Source organism: Culex pipiens, chromosome 2 (genome assembly GCF_016801865.2).
Source record: "Culex pipiens pallens isolate TS chromosome 2, TS_CPP_V2, whole genome shotgun sequence".
Lineage (NCBI taxonomy): Eukaryota > Metazoa > Arthropoda > Insecta > Diptera > Culicidae > Culex > Culex pipiens.
In genome coordinates, this window is record NC_068938.1 from 181,255,544 (window position 1) to 181,274,136 (window position 18,593).

At 35.5% G+C, this 18,593-nt stretch overlaps 2 protein-coding genes across 2 annotated transcripts in view; both read left to right on the forward strand.

Annotated features, from left to right (window-relative positions):
- Nucleotides 1-14,032, forward strand: part of LOC120429527 (RNA-binding protein fusilli-like) — a 146,346-nt gene extending 132,314 nt beyond the window's left edge. Inside the window, exons 13-14 of the mRNA XM_052709147.1 lie at nt 2,392-2,633; nt 9,212-14,032. Of these exons, the coding sequence (XP_052565107.1) occupies nt 2,392-2,633; nt 9,212-9,619 (650 nt within the window). The 3' untranslated portion in view covers nt 9,620-14,032. The remainder of the gene's footprint in view (nt 1-2,391; nt 2,634-9,211) is intronic.
- A 2,321-nt stretch (nt 14,033-16,353) lies between these two features.
- On the forward strand, nt 16,354-18,537 carry LOC128092846 (uncharacterized). The gene is made up of 2 exons (XM_052707759.1): nt 16,354-16,566; nt 16,633-18,537. The coding sequence occupies exons 1-2, from the start codon at nt 16,435-16,437 to the stop codon at nt 18,412-18,414; spliced, it is 1,914 nt and encodes a 637-aa protein (XP_052563719.1). The 5' UTR covers nt 16,354-16,434; the 3' UTR covers nt 18,415-18,537.
- The last annotated feature ends 56 nt before the right edge of the window (nt 18,538-18,593 follow it).

The following is an 18,593-nucleotide window of genomic DNA, read 5'->3' on the forward strand; positions in this document are numbered from 1 at the left end:
TTCATGTTGTGCAATAAGAAATATTTCGAATTGATGTCCCTGTTTGTGCTTATTTTACAACTCGGTTTGGATAAGGGAATAAAGTTAACTGTAATTTTACGTAATTAATCCGTAGTAGATTGACGATTTGACTAAGACGACGTTTTGAAATTTACAGAAAATGTACTAATGAAGAATGAAATACAATTTCTTAGAGAAAAAAAACAGCTTATTTCGATACTAGCAACTTCTAACTTTTCCAAACCCCAATTATAGTTTAATTGGGCTGTTTTTACTGAAGCCCAGTTAAAAACAGACAGACGTCAAAAAAATCGAGGGGTCAGTGGATGCAAAATTAATTTAAACAAATAAAACAATATTTTACAGTTTTTATTTAAATATCATGCTCTATTCTAATAAAATATTTTTTTTATATTGCTATTCTTATTTAAAAAATTAATAATTGACCATCCCCTCGTCATTTTCGACCAGCCCAGTGGAGTGCCCGATTCGCGTGTTAGTTTGACAGATGACTGCTTCGGTAACTGGCTCATCAGCCCAGTTAAATACCAAGTATCCCATAGATTTACCAAGTACAATAGATTTTTTATGGAAGTTCAATGTTTTTTTTCTTCATCCATTTTTCAACACATTTAAACAAAATTGTAGGATCCGGAGGTCACGGAAAATTTCACTTCGGATAATCGAACCACGAGAAAAAATATTTTTTTTCGTTGTCTTGTTTTTCATATTCAAACCGATTTCGAATTTTTGAATCCAAGATGGCGGTTAAAATGACGGTGATGAGTTTTCATGTAACATTGTCGTTTTATAATTTTTATTTTTCATTTTAATTGACCCTTCGCTTTGACGTTTTTAGAAGTTATAATTGGTATTTAAGGGGTTACATACATGTAGAAAATCACAAAATTTCATGTTACCGAAAATTCACTAAATTTAAAAATACAAATACTAAATTTAAGTTTACTATTTTGCCATGCGCAAAGCGAACTGCCAAACTTTGCGAACGTTTTTCTCTAAACGCCGAGTTGTTTTGGAAATTTGGGGTGTAGACTCCCAAGACACAACCCGTGTGCATGACGAAGCCCGATTTTGAAATTTTTCTTTTTTAAAAAATACAAAAATCAAAAACTGACGATTTTTTATATGAAAAAAAAACATTAAACATATTTTTAAAATTTTGAGCTGATTTGGTCAAAACAGTGTTGAGATATTGTGGCACCCGTTTTTTGGAACTGATAACTTAAAATAGCTCTATCTCGGCAATGGCACGTCCAAATGGCTTCATATTCATTTTGTTATTAGATTAAAATGTTTATTTTAATGCCTTGAAAACAGATTTTAAATAAAATTAAATGTGTACTCACACCAACTTCAGACATTTTTGACGATTAACATGTATGTAACCCCTTAATTGGTTTAAAAATGTTACTTGATCGTCTCTGACTTTTTTTTTATTGTAACCAAATTGTATACTTCGAAATAATATAAATTTGTCTTTGTCCATCTTTTAACGTACAAAAATAGCTTTAACAAGTCTCTCAATAGTAAAATCTACAAATTATGGAAATTATTTTATAACTGTTGTCCTTCAATTTTCATAATATCATCAAGGCATATAGATTAGATAAGGTAATGCGGATTTTCAAGCTGTCAAAAAACATTGTAGAAATTTTTAGAAAATTAAAATTCTTACAATTTTTCGGGCTAATTTTTTACCGTTTTTATTTCTGTAGATTTGTTTAACATATAACAGAAAAAAATCAAAAAATGAAATGCAATTGAAAACGTTTTTTAATCAATTTTGACATGCGAAATTTCCCCAGAAAATATTTGAAATTTTCACTTTTGTTTTCATTTTTAATCCAGTTTTTGTTTTAACTATTTTTGGACAGCTGAAACTCCGCAATTCCTTGAATTTTTGGTTTATATTTAAAGTTTAAAATCAAAAGTTATTATAACTAAATTTCATTTTTATAAATTATTTGCCACATTTCTAGGTATTAAGATTCTGATTAAATAATATACTACTCGATTTGCGAACATGTCAGGCTTATTAAACAACTGTTCCGTTTAGCTAAATCTCATGATTCACCTACATTTCATTTGCACGGTACGCATAGCTTAAAAATCAAGAAAAAAATACGTAGGGGTTAAAAATACTAAATATCTTTCCCGAATAAAATAAATCAATTCCCCAAATACTCTAAACAAATTCCCTCCTATCATTTTACTTATAATTTCTTATTGTATCTTTCCAAATCGCTACAATTACAACCAAAAAAAAGCAACCACAAAAACAAACGCGCGTTCGTCGCTCTCCTATGCAGCAAAATCTAACCCAATCCCTTCCCATTATCTCTTCCCTCAATTTTCCATTGTTTTGCGTAGGTGGCACCATCGTCGGGGCTCCCTTTGGCACGTTCACCCCGTTCGGACCACCACCGGCGGCCGTTTTACCCCCGCGAGCGCACCATCCCGCCGCAGCGTTTTACCCGCAGCCGATCCTGTACTGGGGCTATCCCAGTCCACCGGTATCGCCGACGACGTACTACGGAGCACCGCCGGGCCCACCGGCCCCCCACCATCTGCCACCGAACATGCCCCCGCAGCATCACCACCAGCCGGCGTTGGTGAGTTTGCCCTTCTTGGTTAGATCTTTTGGTTTTGGTATTGGGTAAATAATATTATTTTTTCATTATTGGTTCATTCTCCGCCAACTGAGGAGCGGCCGTGGCTGACTGGTTACGGTGTTAGCTTTGTAAAGCGAATGGTCCTGGGTTCGATTCCCATCTGCTCTCAACGAGAAAGTATAGGAAATATAAATCTTGAAACTCTGAACATGTACGAAAAATCAAAGTCGCTCGTGTCGGGGTTCGATCCCCCGTCCTTTGGATTGGTAAGCAAAAATGCTAACCACTAGGCCATCGCGACTTGGTGAGCTATGACTGGAATTAGGAATACTGTTACCACCATCAACTATATACGCGCTGGGTCCTTGTCCATTTGACAAGGGTTCGGAAGTTCTTAATAACGTTTGAATCCGATTGGTCCAAACGTTCTTCAGGGCGGGGCTTGTCGACAAAGCTGAAGTACCTCGCGCTCGGCTAGCCAGCGTAGAAATGGGTCACCGAAGCTCGGCAGAGCTAACACCTTCCAAATGCCTATGCGAGTTATTTGCATGTATAGAATGAGAGCTAAAAATACATGGAAACAACTCAATTTGTAAGAAGCGACCGCGTGGTCCCGTTTGGTTGGTTGCACACACACACACACACACATTGGTTCATTCTCCGCCAACTCAAGGAGACATTATACTACCGAAAACAAAAAAAAAAAACAAACAAACAAACTCGCACTTTTTGACAGTTTGCCAATTTGTCTGCTTTGTTTGTTTACTTGGATTTGTTTGTACAAACGTCAGCCTGCATACATTTTGCCTTTTCTGCGAGTTTGCCGCAAACAAGTTTGCGAGTTTGTTTGTTTGTTTGCGGTAGTGTAATGGCTCCTTCACACCGCAGTTGCCCCAGCCCCGGGTAACTTTTGTCCCTGATCACGAATCCGACGTTCGTTTTTTGATATCTCGTGACAGAGGGGCGGTACGACCTCTTCCATTTTTGAACATGCGAAAAAAGGCATGTTTCTCAATAATTTGCAGCTTGAAATGGGGATGAGATGGAAATTTGGTGTCAAAAAGACTTCTATGAAAAATTGAACGTCCGATTAGATGGCGTACTTAAAATTTCTAAAAAACGTATTTTGCATCGAAAAAACACACAAAATTCGCCATTTTTCGCTACACAACTGTAAAAAAAATTGGATTATGTATTTTTAAGGGAAATTTTTAAATCAAATGCATCTTTCCAATCTACATTAATCTAGAAGGGTAATTTTTTTATTTGAAACAAAATTTTACATTTTAATATTTCGTGTTTTTTCTAACTTCACAGAGTAATTGTTTAGAGTGTAACAATGTTGTAAGAATTACAGTTACAGATGTGCCTCGGTTTAGCACCGCATATGGGGGATGCAAAACCGAGGCGTGCATAACCGAGGCACAGAGCTTATGGGATTTTGGCTATATGGGAGACATTGGCTTTAATCGTACGAAAAATCATGCAAACATCAAAAATTATAGTGTTTTGGAATCGGGATGATGTCAGCTATCCATTAAATTATTATTTCATGAAAGTTTTCACAAAAATACGTATTTTTCCTGTATTTCGAAAATGCATATTTTTTTCCTAAAGAAACCAACAATATATTGTAATTGCAATATGGGTATCAAATGATCAGGGTTTTTTCATACATTTTGGATGTAACAATAACATTTTTAGAAAATACTCAAAATTTTCACAAAACTACGTATTTTCGAAAAAATACTCAAAATTTCCATTTTTACAATATGGGTATCAAACGATCGGAATTTTTTCATACATTTCGAATGTAATAACAACATTTTTAGAAAATACTGAAAATTTTCACAAAACTACGGATTTTCGAAAAAATACTCAAAATTTCCATTTTTACAATATGGGTATCAAACGATCGGAATTTTTTCATGCATTTCAAATGTAATAACAACATTTTTAGAAAATACTCAAAATTTTCACAAAACTACGTATTTAAAAAAAATACTCAAACTTCAATTTTTACAATATGGATATCAAACGATCGGGATTTTTTCATACATTTCGAATGTAATAACAACATTTTTAGAAAATACTCAAAATTTTCACAAAACTACGTATTTTCGAAAAAATACTCAAAATTTCGATGTTTGCAATAATGGGTATCAAACGATCAGGATTTTTTATACGTTTCGAATGTAATAACAACATTTTTAGAAAATACTCAAAATTTTCACAAAACTACGAATTTTTGAAAAAAAGTACTCAAAATTTCCGGTTTTACAATGTGGGTATCAAACAATCGAGATTTATTCATACATTTCGAATGTAATAACAACATTTTTAGAAAATACTAAAAAATTTCACAAAACTACGTATTTTCGAAAAAATACTTAAAATTTCCGTTGACGATACAAAGAAACAATTAATGAAAAAATCTCAACAATGTTATACTCATATTGTAAAAAACTGAATTTGTGTTAAAACTTTTGAAATGTATAAAAAAATCCCGAACATTTGATACCTCTTGTGAAAACCGGAAATTTTGAGTATTTTTTTTCAAAAATATGTAGTTTTGTGAAAACTTTGAGTATTTTAATTTTTTACTTTCGAAATGTATGAAAAAATCCCGATTATTTGATACCCATATTGCAAATATTGAAATTTCGAGTATTTTTTTTTTGAAAATACGTAGTTTTGTGAAAATTTTGAGTATTTTCTAAAAATGTTGTTATTACATTCGAAATGTATGAAAAAATCCCGATCGTTTGATACCCGTATTGTAAATATTGAAATTTTTAGTATTTTTTTTGAAAATACGTAGTTTTGTGAAAATTATGAGTATTTAAAAAAAATGCTGTTATTAAATTCGAATTGTAGGAAAAAATCAAGATCGTTTGATACCCACATTGTAAAAACGGAAATTTTGAGTACCTTTTTTCAAAAAATCGTAGTTTTGTGAAAATTTTGAGTATTTTCTAAAAATGTTGTTAATACATTCGAAATGTATGAAAAAATCCCGATCGTTTGATACCCATATTGTAAAAATTAAAATTTTGAGTATTTTTTCGAAAATATGTAGTTTTGTGATAATTTTCAGTATTTTCTAAAAATATTGCTATTACATTCCAAATGTTTGAAAAAATCTCGATCGTTTGATACCCATATTGTAAAAATTGAAATTTTGAGTATTTTTTTCGAAAATACGTAGTTTTGTGAAAATTTTGAGTATTTTCTAAAAATGTTATTGTTACATCCAAAATGTATGAAAAAAAACCTGATCATTTGATACCCATATTGTAATATCAATATATTTTTGGTTTCTTTAGAGAAAAAATATGCGTTTTCAAAATACAGGAAAAATACGTATTTTTGTAAAAATTTTCATGAAATTATAATTTTAATGGATAGCTGATATCATCCCGATTCCAAAACACTATAATTTTTTATGTTTGCATGAATATTCATAGAATTATAGCCAATGTCTCCCATATAGCCAAAATCCCATAAGCTCTGTGCTTCAGTTAAGCACTGGGCCGTGCTTAACCGAGGCAGCTGAACGGTGCAAAACCGGGGCAGTGCAAAACCGAGGCGTGCAAAACCGAGGCATGACTGTATTGGCTTTCAAGGTCAACTGGCTAAAGATAAAGTTTTAGTGCAAAAAGGACGACAAGTAAATTACTTATGTTTACATACCGTAATACGGGGTGACTTTGATTTTTCCGCAAAATGAAGAGTACAAATTAAATACATACGGAATGGTATGGAATCATTCTGACCGTGGTAGAGAAGTGTCCAAAGTACTTCTAGAAGAAGAATTAACTATTCTTTTTTGTGAAAAAATACTTCGGAAAATAATAAAATATTAGAAAATAACTGTTGCCTATTAATTTTCATGTAAGAAACCATAGTTATAGCTAGTACGGGATCATTCAGATTTTGAGTAAGTAATTCAGTAATTCCAGAATTACTTCGCAAATCTGCAGTAATTCCTATAATTCTGGAATTACCTAGTAATTCCGTAGTAATTCGTGTCCATAGTTACTCAGTAATTCGTGTATTTCCCATCAATTCAACACAGAAAAAAAGTAGAATTTTGGAATGTTGAAAATTTGGTTTGTTGAATATTACCTCTTTTTTCAGTAATATTACATTAAAAATGTTTAAAAATGTGAACCTGATGAATATTCATCAAAAACTGATGAAAATGCATCATTTTCTGAGGTAAAATTAGTCATTTTTTTACACAAGATCTGTCACAATTTCCTGATGAATATTGCCATATTTTTTTCTGTGAAGTCACTACTAGTAATTCTTTGAAGGTAAATCAGCAGAATGCATTTTGCTTTTCCTTGATGCCTTTTATGGTTGTATGAATAACAGAGCGGATTTGGAATGTCCGCAAATTCGGATGTTCTCTAATTCAAATGTATTCAGATAAAAAGCACTCAAACGTAAAAATCAGTTGTCAACGTCAAAATCAATTGTCAAACTGATGTTAATATTTACCCCATTATTCGATGATTTCCAAGTAGAATGACCAATTTTCCCGGGTTTTGAGTTTCTCGGAAAACGGGAAAAAATATTTTTTATTCCCGGGATTTTTTTGAAAACGTCTTAAATTTTTCATGCTTTAAAATCATACTGTTAGCTATATTAGATTTTTTTGTTCTTTGTTGTGCTTTGAATTTTCAATGCACTCAAACGCCAAAATCAGTTGTCAAACTGATGTTGATGTTTACCCAATTGTACGATGATTTCCAAGCAGGACATCAAATTTTCTCAGGTTTTTAGTTTCCGGGAAAACGGGAATAATATTTATATATTCCCGGGAAGTTTTTGAAAAAGTCATGAAATCTATGTTTTCTTTATATTTGCTTTGTTTTTCAAGCTGTAAATCTATAGAATTAGCTCAATACTATTGATATTAATCTAAACAAGGATAGCAGTTTTTAGATAACTTAAACAAATTTTTGTTGTTCTCTGTTGTGCATTGAATTTTATATCCACCACATTTCTAATGCAAATTAAATAAGTATCTTATAAATATTTTTTTTATTTTTTTCTATATGACGTGACTAAAACAGCCTAATGAAAGCTGACAACAAATAAAATGGTACCAATTAATGTAAAATTTAAAAAAGTTTAAACTTATAAATTGTAATACTAATGTAATTTCCAGGCCAAATAAGGTTTTTTTTTTATCTCGGGAATTTTGTGCCGGGAATTCCCGGGTTCGACGCACTATTGCCAAGCAGATGGTTTTGTGCGTTTGACAGCTGTCATTTGGTCCAATGGAGCACCCGCAGTCGAGCAGTTTTTGACAGTTCGCTCCATAAGAAATACATTGTAGAAAAAAGCAAAAACTGCTCGAATGGAAATGGAAATGGAAATTCCAAAGACTTTTCTCAATATGCTGAAAGCTAGGCAGTAATTCCAAGTTATTTTTATAAATTCTGCGTGGTTTCTGGTAATCCCATGTAATTCTGGGAGATCATAGTAATTCGTGACATATTGCTAGAAATCCTGGTAATTCCATTTAGACTGGTCAGTAATCCTTGATGCTGGAAACCCCTTGACATTTTGTATAATTTTCAAATTAATTCAATTCAATTTAGGCCGATGCAAATATTTTTCAAAGTTTTTGTCCCTCGGTTCTGGCCTTGGTCAAGGAGGAAGGGTGGGGGGGGGGGGAATAAAAGATATAAAAATTAAAATAACAAGCCATAGTCAAAATATTTAAAAGCAAAAAGTGCTTTAAAATGCATTTTACACCTGTTAACTTTAAATAAAATTTGTACCAGCCTTAACAACAAAACTCAATTCGTCTTTAGCACTTAACTTCAAATTCTAGAGTTTTTTTAGAAGGTCTTATAAACTATTGTGTTTTTAACTATTTCACTTATTTGAGAATGGAAAGGCTATTTTTGGAGCAACAGTGGAAAATGCCGTTTAAGCATTTTGACAACAATGAATATTTTGCAAATTCCGAGCCAACAGGCAACTATTTTACAAAAAAACACGCACTTGATAAATCAACACATTTGAATATTTCAAAATGTTATTGTATAAAATGCGCTCCTTGTAAAATAAATTGTAACATTGAGAATGGATTTATAAATTCATTTATTTTAACCACTTTGACATCTCCTGTTCATTTCTAGTAAAAACCAAGTTACAAAAACTTTATGTTTGGCAATTTTTAAAATGAATATTGAAATTACATTTTCTCTCAAAATTAAAATGAGAGAACAGTTACTCTCTTGCTCACTGTCTGGATATAGAATTCAGTTGGGATTTTCTAAATAATTTCGCACAATTATGTCAATTGAAGATTTTTTTTTATCTTTCTAACGCCTCATCTTTCATGTTCGTGGCCATAATTGGTGGTGGTATTTAAATTTAAAAACAAATTCTTTTAACCAAACCCTGGTCACGACCCTTTTGTAACATACTTGTTTCTCGTCTTCTCTCTTTTTTTCTCTTTCTCTTCCTGCTAACCTGTTTTTCTTCCCGCCGCCGCGAACCTCACGAACGCGCGCCCTAGGTTCCAATTGACAGTTATTTTTAAAATTCCACAGCTTTCGACCGCGTCCGGCGTCACCGCTTCAGCGGACCATCACTACCCCAACCACACCCACCACTATTCGGCCTCGTCGTCGTCCTGTTCCTCGTCCGGCGGCCGGCACGACTCGGAACGGTCCGGCTCGACCCCGCAGCCCCAGTCTCCCCTGTCCCCGATCCCACCGAGCGGTGGTGCATTTCCGGCGATCGGACCCGGAACGACGCCTCCACCGCCCTTCCACCACCATCATCATCACCACTTGAATCAACACCATTACCACGGGGTGCTTCCACAGCCGCTGCCACAGCTTCCGCCCACGTACGAGCACCACATCCACGACAAGCTCGTTTCGGCGGGGCCCGGAAGTTTGATGGGCGCGGCGGCGGCGGCACCGAATCAGTACGTTGAGCTGTTCATCGTTTAGTCTGGATAAGTAGAATATTTAATGCTAATTTAACTGTTTGTGTGAATGTTGTGACTGTTGCATGTTTGAGTGGTTTTACTTTGAATGTTTGTAAGTATTTGATTTGTTATGTTTAAGTATGTTATACTTAATTTGTAGTTTTATACAATAATTGTAAAAATTGTGACGAAGAAAAGCGATCCACCAACGATGATGCGGTGATACTTTTTGGTAGAACTTGTTTTTTCATGAAACTTGTAAAAATCTAAATTTAAAAATCAATTTCCACCATAAAAAAAATTAAAACAATTTCTACATTCTCCATTATTCTTAAAAAAATATTACTATTTTTTTACAATGCTCAATTAAAGTGTTAATGATAAAACAAATTTTCATTCGCATAAATTTACCTAAAAAATGAGTATGTTTATGGCACCGTGCTGTGTGGAAAACAAACAGCTGTCACTTCTCAAAAAAAAAAAAAAAAACTCTGGTAATTTGTAAACTCTTTTGTTGACTCACTGTCAGGCTAAGTTTTAGCAAATGTCGATCTGATATCTTGTCGCCATAATGAACCATTGCGATTTATTTATGGGGATGATGGTTTAAATCAACACACCACCCCGATTTGAGTGCGCTGATAATTTTTGCATCAGAAACCAATACAACAAAAGCAATATCAAGACGAATACATATGAGCAATTCTCAAACAAAAAAATCGAAAATCTGTATTGTTCGAAGAAATTTTCTGATTGGTGTCTTATGCAAAGTTGTAGGTAATGCTGAGGACCTATTCAGAAAAAATGTTACGCGGAAAAAAATGCTGATTTTTAAACTAACTTGTTTTCACAAGAAATCATTTTCCCATAATTCTTATTTTTTAATTTTTGAAATCTTTTAGACAAAAATCTGCAACTTTGGGCCATAGAAAAGTATCGATATAAATTATGTTTTTTTGTTTTTGAAAAAATGACTTTTTTGGGGAAATAACCATTTTATCCATAACAAATTGACTTCAGTTTGAAATTTACAATTGAATTTGCACGGATTTGTTGATAAAATGCACCGTTTAAAGATGTTTTCTAGTCATAAGTTTACCAACACGTTCAAATTGTCTACGTGGCAACTGCGGGTTTGTTTGCATCAGATTTGCTATCTCTTTCTAGCAAAAGTTTCTTGTCATGCAATTTCTAGCTGTTTTTTTTTTTTTTTTTTTTGACTGGCAGCCAAATATGACGACCATCATATTTCGTGGGGCTGTGACTGCTCGAGCTCGATTATTGTTTGCATCAGGACACTGTGACGAGGAGTATGTAATTTTTGGATTAAATTATTTATTTTTTTCACTGGACCTAGAAAGCCTTATTGTTCGAAAGAGCTTTCTGTTCGGTTTGGTGGCTTCGGCAATTTTGTAGTTATTGATGAAGACTATTCAGAAAAAAATGCAGGTGAAAAAAAATGGTGTTTTAAATTTGTTTTTTTTTCACAAAAAAGTCAATTTTTAAAAATCAAATATATTTTTGATATTTTTTTAGAAAAACAGCAACTTTTTAGCCATAGAAAAGTATCGAGAAAACCCTTTTTTTTTTTGTTAAAAATATGTGTTTATTGGGGAATTAACATTTTACCCGTATAAATTTTACCTTCAAAAAATTTCAAAATTAAGAAAACTGTGGACAAACATTTTTTTCTGAATAGTTCTCATCAATATTTACAACTTTGCCGAAAACACCAAACCCAATCAGAAAATTCTTCCGAAAGATTCAGATTTTCGGATATTTACGTGCCGAAAAAAGTTTGAGCCAATTAAAAAAATACATTACAAAATAAAATGCACAAAATCGGCCGATTTAGTAGAGAATTGCTCATTTGGAGCTCACGCACACAAACTTGAAGCGCGTAGCAATACAGAAGCGACGGAATGACGATCTGTTGGTCTAAAATACATTCAATCGTTCTTTTAACATTTAACAGTCAAACAATCTTTTAAAATTATTATTTTGACTTTAATGCAATATTTTTCGACAGCATATTTTGTATGGATCGAAAACTATTTTGCAAGCTAACCGGCTCCGTGGCTTAATGGTTACGGCTTCTGTCTCACAAGCAGATGGTTCAGGGATCAAATCCCGGTCGGTACCTTTGAAATTTGGAATCATCAAAGTTCAAGAATATGAACAAAAACGAAAATAAATCAGGTGGGATTCGAACTCACACCTTTGGATTGGTGGTCTGGGACGCTAAGCAGTCGGCCATCAGAAGGTTTACTCTCAAGCATTGAATTGATCCGTAGTGTTGAAACATGTTATCTCTATCCTCTCATATTAAATACGCGCTGATCCCTGATTTGCCTGAGGGGATTGGAAGTCTAAATATAGATCGAGTTTCCTTCAGATGCTTGCTTCTATGTTTAGGCGGGGCCGAACAATGCCCAGCGACCTCGGAATTGGACCGCAAGGAGCTCTGTCATTCTGAAACGGGTCGTTGGAAGCAGCGCGAGGGTTATCACCACCTAATACCCGGGACTAAGATATGTTGTATCAGCATTCGTCATATACAAAGCCTGATACAAACTATACTTTCCCATAATTTCGCTACCGGTTAGCGGGTATTGGATTGGACTACACACATACACACACATCGAAAACTATTTTGCAAGCTTTGCAAACTGTCAAACACGAAAAAGTGCGAGTTTGTTTGTTTGTTATGTCAGCCAACATTCGCAGGGCTTTGACAGCTCGAGCTCGGCCATAGAGTTATCTACGTGCGCATGTATTGCGTGTACATACACGAAAAAGATTGAGGTTAAATTTTGTCCGGCCAGCAAAATCAAATGGTGCGCTAGTGTGTGTACGCGAAACGTCATAAAGCTCTATTGATTGCATCAAGAAACTGTGACGAGAAGTTCGTCATTTTTGGGTTAAATATTTTTTTTTCAATGGGCCTAGAAAGCCTTATATCTGCTGCTTGAGTCAAAAATGGGAGCACAATTTTTTGTTTTTTTTTTCTGCAAAATTCTTACTTTTTCCGTTAATTTTATTTTTATTATTTTTAACTTTTTTATTACTGATGTTTAAAAGTTCATGAAAAAACTAGTCTTTCTACCGAAAAAATCGCCTGCGAGTGTAAACAAAAAGCAATCAAAAGCATTCCAAACTAATCCAAGACATACATATCAAAGTTTATACAAGTAGCCAAGATTAATCCCACTTTTAAAACTTAAGTACAATAGAGAGTATAAATGAAACTTAGCATAACGAAAAATATTTAACCTAGCAATTATACGAACCATTTTTGTCTCTTTTTGTAAATTTATTTAAGCGGCTCCGTGGAGGGCCCTCTATAGCGTTTAAAATGAGTTCCACTCTAGTTTGTATGAAAGAAGCTTAAAGCAACGATGAAGATCAAGAACTACACACACACACTCGATAAGATATTTGCTCAATTTCTTGACTAACATGTGACTGCTGTAAATATACTATACTATAAATATAGCCAATGCAAACCAGCAGCAGTCGACCCTGCTTAGCCAAGCGCCGTGTAACACGTACTAGTTAATAATGTTGTGCTTAGTTTGTTAAGGAAAGAACCCTTTAAACTCTGTTAAGTTTAAAAAATGACCCATTATCATATTTACCTGTTTGTTTAAGTTAAAATTGTTTAATTTTATGTGCAAATGTTTAACAACAACAAAAATCACGACATGTCTTCCAAAAGCAAGCAATCAAAAATTAAGAACAACATCAAAAGTTCAATGCGATTTCGAGAAATGCCTTAATTTATAAAATTCATTAGGTTTAGTACCAAGTAACAATCATGCGCCCCCCTAACGTAGTAAATTATCCTTGAGAAGAAACTAAAAAAGAACGTATATTTTACCCCTTAAGTTTACGTACCGTTACAAACGCTCAAGAACAATCGCAATCACGTGTGCAAATTTTTAGAGGAAGAAGAAGAAAATCTCGAATCGAATCGGTGCTGTTCCGTTTTCGTTTGCGAACATTATTTGCTCAACTTAGAAAAAGAGAAGAAAAAAAAAAAATAACCAACTAACTAAAAACTAAGGATTTCAAAGCAATACAACCAAGAGGAACGTCGTTACAAAGCAAGCGGCAAAAAAAAAACAGCAAAGAAACAGGTGTGCCTGATGATTGGGAACAAAATTTGAGTAGAGAGAGAAAGTGAGAGCAAAAATAGCAATGTTGACTTGTTTAACAGTTTTGTTGTACTTTTTAGGACATGTTGAAGGATGTTGTTTGTAAGAGGATTTATATTATATTATGTGTATAAAAGATATTGAAAACGCAACGAGGAAGAAGCGTGCGACAAGTGAAGTGAAAGATTTGAAAGTTGGAATCGATGTGCTGTGCAATAGAATGGCCCAATTAAAAACCGTTATTCACGAAATAAATGCAATTTTTATGTTAGTGAAAAGGCGTCTGGTGTTTTATTTTGATTCGAAAATTAAGAGCAATCGTATCCGAAATTTGTTTCCGAAAAACGTTGTCCATGCATTCAATGTAGGAGACATGAAATATATAAAAAAACATCACAATTTTATTTAACAAATGAAAAAAGGAAAATTATCTATTTTCAAAAGTTAAGCCCGAAATTTAAATTTTGAAATTAAACTAGGTATAATTTGAAAACGGTTCATTTAAATAGATTTAGGGGTTTTTTAAATTTATTTACCTCAAAAGAGCATTCAGATAGCAAAATCAAAACTTAGAAATATGTACCCTCCCTGCAAAGGATTATGAAATTGATCTCAGTTGAAAGGTTCTCCAAATGTCTGAAAATGTCAAATGTCTGGCTCAAGGTGGGGTCGTGGGGGAGGCAAAAAATATGTAGAATTTTGAATAAAAAATTGTTTTAAAATGCATTCTAAACTGGTTCAGTTGTCTTCCATCATTTAATGAAAAACAAAATAGAATTACCGAAAGCAAAAACTTTAAAAAATACTTTTACAAATTTTATTTAAAGTTATATCCTCCGACTCCGACTCCAGCTTTCAAAAAATGGTTGGCTCCGACTCCACATATTTTTAAATATTTCAAAAGTTAGTTTACTATTATTTCGAAAACATTCATAAATAGGATTATTTAAAAACTCTTTAAGTGGAAAAACCCGGAAAAATTCTAGTTTTACAAGTTTTAGACGTTATTGAAACAGAAATAAAAAAACACCAGTTTTGAAGGCATTTTCAGAAGAACTGTTTGGTAAGTAAATTGGGATTTATTTACTTAACCTCAAATTTTCATTAAATTGATTAAAAGCTAAAATATTAAATTGTTATTTTATTAATGATCATTAAAAGAAAGCTGGCCTTTATGATTGATTTAACAAAAAAAATCAATTTGCTTACCTTTAAGTTGACATTTGTAAGAAGCGCAGTGACGATCATAGTCACCTTGTATTTTTAAATAACAATTTTAAACGAAACTATTTTTTAAAGCTCCATTGAAATTTTTAAGACGTACATGGACATCACGCCAAGGCTGATGAAGTTTATTATTACAAATCAATGTATCTAAAAAATCTTCGTGGTAAGAACGCTTAAGGGGACCTTTTCAAATATCCGTGACCTAGAAAATAATTTACCTCGGATTTTGGATTTATTTGAGTTTTTATTTTTTTTTATATACTTAGAAGGAGGCGCGCGATACTTCTTGCATCTTCACCTAAAACGAAGCTTTATGAATGGTCGTACGCCTCCATGAAAATATATGAAAAAAAAAACATAGAATTGGATAAAAAACAAAAAATCCACAGGATAAATATTTTCTAGGTCACGGATTTTTTTTTTCATCTTGAAATCCTGTCCTATCCTGAAATCTTGAGATTTGTTCAACGATAATTTGCAACAATATCAAAATAGTTTGCCTAAGGATCAACATTCTCAGACACTTTTAATTTTTTGTACAAAGTTATAAACAAAATGCGCATGTTGAGTTCCAAGTAATAGATTGTTAGAATCGTTGAATATTTGTTGGAAGAGTTATCCTGTCAGTGATTTTTTTTGTTTTCGATTTCCATAAATAGTAATTATTATTTATATTTTTTTATGTACCTCGTAACTTTTTTCCAGAACATTGATTTACTTTAAATTTACTTTAATTTGGTCAAATTTGAGTTTAAAGGGTACATAAATATTGGCAAAAGGATGCAGTCAAAAATCAATTAAATATTTCTGACTACAAAACCAATATTTTTTATTTTGTGTTATGATGATACTACATACTTGGGTAAGAGCTGATTAACAGGTTATCATTAAGTGATCTCTAAACAAAATAAAAATGGCAACGTAGCGCATGCAACTTGAAAAAAAAATTAAAAATATAAGAAGTTTTGTAGATTAATCTGTTTTATAGCAAATACTAATTAATAAACATAATTTTTGTTGAATTTAAGATAACTCCGACTCTAACTCCGGGTAATCAGAAATTTTCGGCTCCGACTCCGACACCTGCTAATAAAATTTAGCCGACTCCGGCTCCGACTCCGACTCCGGCTCCAACTCCAGGCTTCTCAAAAAGACCCGACTCCACCGACTCCGGCTCCGACTCCGACTCCGACTCCGACTCCACAGCCCTGCTATTTTTACACATACATAAATAGTAGTTCTCAAAACGACCTCAATTTTGAACTGGGGTGATGATTTTGACCCGTAATTTTTGGGCGAAATTTAAGTGATTTTGCGTGTGCGTGTACGACTCGAACAACTGTCACTTGAATGTTTTTGTTTTGTTCGACCTGTTCGACGAAGTTTTCTAAAATTTTTAAATCGTTGTCCGCGTCTTGAAATTTTGTGAAAATCAAGCCAAATTTTGCACGAAATGGCTTCGTCCTGTGACAGTGGACCCCCCGCCGGCGGATCATGCCCCAGAAAACGAAAACATTCTTACTGCAGCGAACTCGCAGCGTCAAAACCTGATTCAACCGGTTTCGATGATAACAACAACGTCGAGGTATGGTTTTATTTTGGTTTAGATTTTTTTTTTCTGGAGAATTTGAAACAAATCGTACTTATGCAGCAAAATGTTGCCGACACCGAGCCGATCATTTACTCCCGGAAGGGCATCATCCCGGTTGAGCTTGGGAGTCGCTTTGAATCGATGAGGGCGGGGGAAAATTTTGGACTGCGGCACGCTCAGCTGGATCCCAAGTTGCAGATCATATTTCAGGGTCAGCGCTTTCAGTTTTATTCGTTCTGGCCGAACGAAACCTCCTGGTGGAGGTGCGTCCACCACCGGCTGCAAGGCTGTCGGGCCATGGTTGAAATCGACGCGGAGATGGCGCGGGTTACGATGCAGAAGGAGCAGCACAGGCATCATCCGGTCGCGGAAAAGTTGCTCGAGTGTCCCCAGGGAAAGGGGGTGACGGTGTTTGATGGAGATGTGAAGACTTTTTGGTTGACCCACGGCGCGGGAAACGGTGTATCCACTCAATTTTCACGTAATTTGATTATTGAAGGTCAGAAGTTTTATCTCTTTAGGATACATCAATCATATATCAGCACGTGGCATTGTAATAAGACGGGCAGTTGCAGGGCACATCTCAGCGTTCAAGGAGTTTTCCGAAAAATCAAACAATTTGACGAGCACAATCATGGACCGCTTTCTGAAGGTAAAATGGAAGCACTTCTTGCCAATTGCAACGTTGAGCTCGATTTGGTGAGCATCAGAGACAAGAAAGACCAGCCTCCGGAGGTAAAACCTGTGATAGCACGAATCACCTACGACGGACAGGAATTCCGACTTCAATCGAACGAGCCTGACGGAACCCGGATGTGGCGCTGCATGTGGCACGACCTCCGCCAGTGTCCGGTGACTGTTCGTATGAGCAACAGCGGAACGAAAGTTGTGCCGGTGTCCCCAAAAGCTCGGCACAACCACCCGGACGACATCATCGGCGTCTATCTGCAAGAGGATGGCCGGCATCCTGTTTTCGACAAGCAGGAAAAGACGAAACTACCCTTCTGGCTATTTACCGTCGAATCCGTCGAGCATGAAATGAAGCGTCGAGGAATGATCTACCAAGGGTACAAGTACCTTCTGGCCACGATCGGTGACCGCGGGGACAGCGAGTGGAAGTGTGTAAAGTGCGAGACAACCCTGCAAATCACGGGACTCTTCTGGATAGCTTCCCAACAGGGCAACCACTCTCACGGTCCGCTCACAACCGAAGAGATCTACGCCATTACAAGAAAAGGCGACAACATCAACGATCTCCTGCCGTCCAGCGGCGTCCCACTGCCCAAACAAGCTCTTCTCGCCACTCTCTCCTCCCCCAACCCAAACCGAACCTTCCAGCTGCACCACCAAGGCGACGCCATGAAGATCCTCCAGGACGGCTTCGAGTACTACTACGTCTGCTCCAAACCAAGCTACTCGCTGTGGCGTTGCATCTACTCGTCGATCCGCTGCTGCAACGCAACCCTGCGCCTCTTCAACATCACCCAGCAAACCTCGCACACTCCCCACAACCACTCCGACGAGCTGTGGCATCTGTACTTCACCGCGCTCGGTCAACACACCATCCAAGGGCTTCCCTTCCACTTTCTGATCCAACCAACGTTCCTACGACCCCTGCCGCACCTGATCTACGCAGGGCACCTGTTCAATCTGGACTTTATAACGGAGCAGGGAAGCGCGAGTCTTTGGTTTTGCGCGGACCCGGGCTGCCGCGTGGCGTTGACCGTGACGGGGCAGTTTGAAACGGTGAGCGTAGAAGGGCTGCCGCACGGGGAGCCTCCGATGGCCAGGAATGTGCAAGCGGATTGGATCAGACGGTTCGGATCGTCGCGTAGCTTTTAAGCGTGTTTGAACTTGTTAGAGATTAAGTTGGTTGCAATCGTTGTTTGAACTAGTTTTAAGATAAGTGAAGCGGAATTTCGATGTCGAAATGATGAGTCGTTTTTTTAGTATCAGTATCGTAGTATCATTTGAAGTGTTTTGTCGTAAAAGCATGTTGTGATATTAGCAAGCGTTCGAAA

Coding starts and splice junctions, on each gene's coding strand:
- LOC128092846 (XM_052707759.1), top strand. CDS start 16,435: ATGGCTTCGTCCTGTGACAGTGGACCCCCCGCCGGCGGATCATGCCCC. Junction 16,567..16,632: donor ATGATAACAACAACGTCGAG/GTATGGTTTTAT, acceptor GTACTTATGCAG/CAAAATGTTGCCGACACCGA.